This window comes from Triticum aestivum, chromosome 1B (assembly GCF_018294505.1).
Source record: "Triticum aestivum cultivar Chinese Spring chromosome 1B, IWGSC CS RefSeq v2.1, whole genome shotgun sequence".
Classification (NCBI taxonomy): domain Eukaryota; kingdom Viridiplantae; phylum Streptophyta; class Magnoliopsida; order Poales; family Poaceae; genus Triticum; species Triticum aestivum.
In genome coordinates this window covers 78,441,549-78,446,533 of record NC_057795.1, presented here as the reverse complement: position 1 = coordinate 78,446,533, position 4,985 = coordinate 78,441,549, and the positions used below count along the sequence as shown (strand labels likewise).

General features: G+C 51.3%; 1 protein-coding gene across 1 annotated transcript; it reads right to left on the bottom strand.

Moving 5' to 3' along the window:
- Positions 1-1,725: 1,725 nt before the first annotated feature.
- LOC123087212 (uncharacterized protein At4g08330, chloroplastic) lies at positions 1,726-2,744 on the bottom strand. The gene is made up of 2 exons (XM_044509167.1): positions 2,490-2,744; positions 1,726-2,391 (listed from the first exon to the last, which is right to left on the bottom strand). Exons 1-2 carry the CDS (start codon positions 2,534-2,536, stop codon positions 2,052-2,054), a joined length of 387 nt encoding a protein of 128 aa, XP_044365102.1. The 5' UTR covers positions 2,537-2,744; the 3' UTR covers positions 1,726-2,051.
- Between the last annotated feature and the right edge of the window lie 2,241 nt (positions 2,745-4,985).

Below are 4,985 nucleotides of genomic sequence, written 5' to 3'. Positions count from 1 at the left end.
ATCAAGGAGGATGTCAAATATTTTGCCGATACCCTTGCTCAATTTGGCGAGATCTCTAGTTTGATCACAAACTGTGCCAAAAGCTTGGTTGCCCCCATTCGGTGTGATAACTTGGACTTGACGGACATTCTCCACTCCTTCCCGGCGCGACAGTCCACCTTCCCGATGAAGTATCTTGGTTTACCTTTGTTGGTCAAGCGTCTGAAAAGAATTCATTTTCAACCTCTCGAGGACAAGATCGTGACTCAGCTTACTCCGTGGGTAGGGAAGCACATTGCTGCTCCGGGGTGGATGGTGCTAGTCAAGTCGGTTATCACGGCAATTGCTATCTACTACACGACAACCCTAAATCTCCCGGTTGAAGTTATGGAGAAGATTGACGCTCTCCAGAGGGCCTTTCTTTGGGCTAGATGTGACAAGGTCATGGGTGGAAAATGTAAGATAAACTCGGAGCAGGTGTGTAGATCAAAGCTGCTTGGTGGGTGAGGTGTGCTTCACCTCGCAAAGTTTGCCTCTACTCTCCGGTTGCGGTGGCTGTGGTTTGAATGGCAAGTCTCGGCCAAGCTTTGGGTGGGTTTGGGAACCCCATGTGATAAGAACGACCGGAACATCTTCGCTGCGGCAACCAAGGTCATGGTGGGCAATGGCCTTCGGGCATCCTTCTGGGAATCGACCTGGCTTGATGGTTTGAGGCCGAAGGATGTGGCCCCAAAACTTGATATTTCCAGAAAGAAGATGTGTTCGGTTCAAAAGGCCTTGCATAATGGTTATTGGATCTCCCAGCTGGACATTTCTTCGGGTATCTCTATTGACCACATCTCCCAGTTTGTTGTCCTTTGGGAAAGGCTTTCCCACATTCAGCTAAACCACGGTATGGAGGATTCGATCTCGTGGAAGTTCTCCAAAGACGGCAAGTACTCCGCGGCCACGGCCTACAGTGGCCAATTCCTTGGTTTGATGGACACGGACATGAACCAAATTGTCTGGAAGAACTGGGCTCCTCCCAAGTGCAAGTTCTTTGCTTGGTTGGTCATCAACAACATGATTTGGACAGCTGATAGGCTACAACGCCGTGGGTGGCCAAATTGTCACTTATGCCCGTTGTGCAAGCAAGTTCAGGAATCGGCGGCACACCTCCTTTTCCAGTGCAGGTTCACCGCCAGGGTGTGGGGCATGCTTAAAAGTTGGTTGGGGCTGCATGACATTCAACTTGCGGATTGGGCACCTTTCGAGTCTGTTAAGGCTTGGTGGAGACACAACGCCACGCATATGACCCAATCGCATCGCCCCCTGGTTTCGTTGATGTTGCTTGTCTCTTGGAAGATTTGGAAGGAGCGAAACGCGCGGGTTTTCGGTAATACAACGGTCCCGGTAGGAGTGTTAGTCGCCAAGATTAAAGATGAATGCTCGCTTTGGATCCTTACGGGCGCAAAGTATTTGTGAAATATTATGCCGCGAGAGTAGTGGCCTGTAATCGGGCCCTTGGCCATCAACTCTCAACTCTTCTCTTATTCAATGAAAATGGCAAATCTTTTGCCTAGTTTTTTTTAAAAAAAAGTGGATTTCTAAGAGATTCTTCATCGATTTAGTGTCTGGTGATATAGTCACGGCTCATAACCTAATGTCTTCAGTTGTAAACCCCCTATGAATGAGCTCACTGCGTACGCGTGTGCTGCAGTGAAATTATAAGCTTCAGCGTGGGTAACAACTTGGTGAATGCATGGGTACAAATAACTTAAAGTATGATTGATGCACGGGCAGTGTCGCAATCAACACTGAAAGTTCAGACTTGAACAGTACACAACTTTTTGACTTTCAGTCCCACAACGCAACCAAGTCAAGACCAATAATTCCGCTTAAGAAATATCACAAAGCAAATCTGGATCCCAATCAAGTTGAATCAACCAGTCTGTTTCATTCCTTCCTTCGGGTCCAAGCGAGCGACTTTGGAGGAGATTCGAGGGAAAGGAGAAAGAGACGGAGGCGGCTGGCTGCACAAGGCAATCAAAGAATACGGCAGGCAGAGCGAGCGAGACGCCGAGACCCTCAGATCACGGATCGGACGGTGCCGTGGCGTCCGGGGAGGGATCAGGGGCGAGCTGGAGGGCCCGGATCTTGATGTGGTAGCGCGGCGGGCGCTCGGCGGCGGCGGTGTCGTCGTAGCCGTAGCCGAGGCGGGCGCCGCACTTGCGGCAGAGCAGGCGCGTGCGTCGCGAGAAGGGGAGGCAGGCGCGCACGTCCAGCCACCGGAACTCCTCTAGGTGGCCGAATCGCGCGTCGTCGATGGCGTCGAACACCACCTCCGCCGCGCCCACGCACCGCCGCCTCGCGCCGCCAGCCGTGTCCCGCGCCAGCGAGCTCAGCCTCAGGTCGTACCCGCACGCCCCGCAGCTGCATGCATGCACGGGCACCGGTCAGTCAACCAGAGAGAAAATTAAATCGCGGTCGCGGCGGCGGCGGCGGCGAGGGAGGGAGGGAGACCAACGGACCAGTAGGTGACGGTGGAGATGATGCTCGGGATGGGCGGCTTCTCCATGGCCGCGCCGATCGCCTGTGCTGGCTGTACGAGGTTGTTTGGTTGTCTGCGCGATGGAGTCGTGGATCTTGGAGACTGCGTACGCGTGTTGTATATAGAGAGGAGGAGGCGCCCACCGGAGCGGATCAGTCCAGGCGAGCGGAAGGGGTCGGGAACATGCTCATCCGGGGGCGGTGCTGCTGCTGGTCATGTCCGCCCACGTCGCAACCGTTAGCGCCTCTGTTGTTTTGGAGTTCCATGTTATTAAAATATTTGCTGGACGGTCCTCTGTGAGGACGGTTTTCTCTACGCCCCTTGTTTGATCCGAGGTTAGAGTGACTACTTTCTAGATTAATTTAAACTGTAGTACGACATCGTAAAATATATATCAATCCCTTTCTTTTCTTTTCTTTTCTTTTCCGAGAAAAACTTTCATTATATTCATCTTCAATCTTGACAGTACAACGAACACCAGAAATAATAAAAATTACATACGGATCCGTAGACCACCTAACGATGACTACAAGCACTGAAGCGAGTCGAAAGCGCGCCGCCATCATCCCCTTCCCTCGCCGGAGTCGGGCAAAACTTGTTGTATTTCGTCAGTCGGGAAGTCGTCGTGGTAAGGCCCTGTAGGACCAGCGCAGCAGAAAGCAATCGCCGACGATGAAGAGTAGCGTATATCGGAAGAATCAAACCTGAAGACACACCAACATAGACGGACTACGACTAGATCCGAGCAAATCCACCATGGATAGATCCGTCGGAGACAAACCTTCACATGCCCACCGATAGACACGCCACCGGGACAGGGGCTAGACTGTGAGAATCTTATTCCATCTTCAGGGAGCCTACCATCCTCGTCTTCCCGAGCAGGACACAAAATCTAACAAAACTCGAAAGAAAATCTAAAAATAGAACCCTCCCACCGGCAAGGGCTAGGATCCACCACGCCGCCATGGCCCTAAGGCCATCGGCGATGGGGCGAACCGACGGCGGCGCGGACGGAAGGCATATGCGCTTTTCTTAACTTGCAAGCTAGGACTCAAGGGACTATATCAATCCATTTAAACCTTTATTAAATAGTCACTCATTTTTCCTTGTACGCAATCAACATTTGCTGAGCCAACTACAATGTTTCTATGTCTGCAGACGTGTTCGCAGACATGAGTCCTCCATATCCGACCTCCCAGACTTCATATATGGCGATTTAGGACTGCCGTTTAGTGCACACTCAGTTGTGTGTGGCATCGCTACCCTACCTTGGCTTGCCCTCTCGAGGAGTCATGGAGAGTTAGGGTCCGCTTCGAAAGCCCGATCTAACATTTTCCTCGGGCTAGGGTTCAAGTTTTAGTGGCGATGGGATCGAAGGCCAAGGAGGCGCCGGGTTCCAGCTCCGCATCACTGGAGAACATGATGGCTGAGTTGGGGCTCCACGAAGAGGACCTCAATGATGTCGTCTTTGATGAGAAGGCGGCGCCACCGGACACGACCAGATGGACGGCTATGGCTAGGGGTACATATTGATAAACCCTATAGCCTATTCTGCTTTTTCAAGAACATGTGTGCAACGTGTGATCTGGCACATGCAGTCAAGTTTCGCTCTCTGGAGGGTAAACTCCACACTTTGAAGTTATTCTTCCTTGGGGACTAGGAACGTGTGATGCAAGAGGGCCGTGGTATTTTAGAGGGAACACTGTTATCATCACCCCCTATGGGGGGATCACCAAGCCAACAAAGGTGAACCTTGATACTCTGGATATCTGAATACAGATCCACGATGTTCCAGACTTATATGCACATCTTGTGACACCTTTAGCAGCAAAGGTTGAAGAGGTTTTGTTCACAGAAAACATGACACGAGATTTTGCTGGGAACTTCTATCGGTTTTGGGTCAAGATTAATGTGCACAAGCCCTTGAAAAACGCTGTCCAAACGTCAGATTTCAACACTACAAAAAAAAGACACATCCGTGACATTTTGGGCCGAACGAATATTTTTTCTGTCATACTTATGACACTTCTACGATGATAATTGTGACAAAACCCGGTATCATCATATATGTGATGGGCTCCTACTTCTATGACAAAAAATCATGATAGAAAATGGGCTTTTCGTCCTGGGCGGGCCGGAGACGCAGCTGCATGACATTCTTTGGGCCGTCCATGACGGAAAAACCGTGGTAGAAGCGAGGGCGAGGAAAATTTCGGTGAGTTCCCGGTTACGGTGGGTGGTCGGGGGCCGAGCGATGCGCGTTTCTCTCGTACACGTTCCCGCGTGTGTGCGAGGCGTTGGGCTCTAACTGAATCCGAGCGAGGCGTCGCCTAACTGAACCCGAGTGATTGCACTGCAGGCTATGCGTTACTGAACCCGAGCGATCGAGCGATTCCTTCGCTACTGCTGCTAACTGAAGCAGATCGATGCTGCCTCTGGATGAACAGTGAGCATTGCAGGGGGGTTTGGATGAACA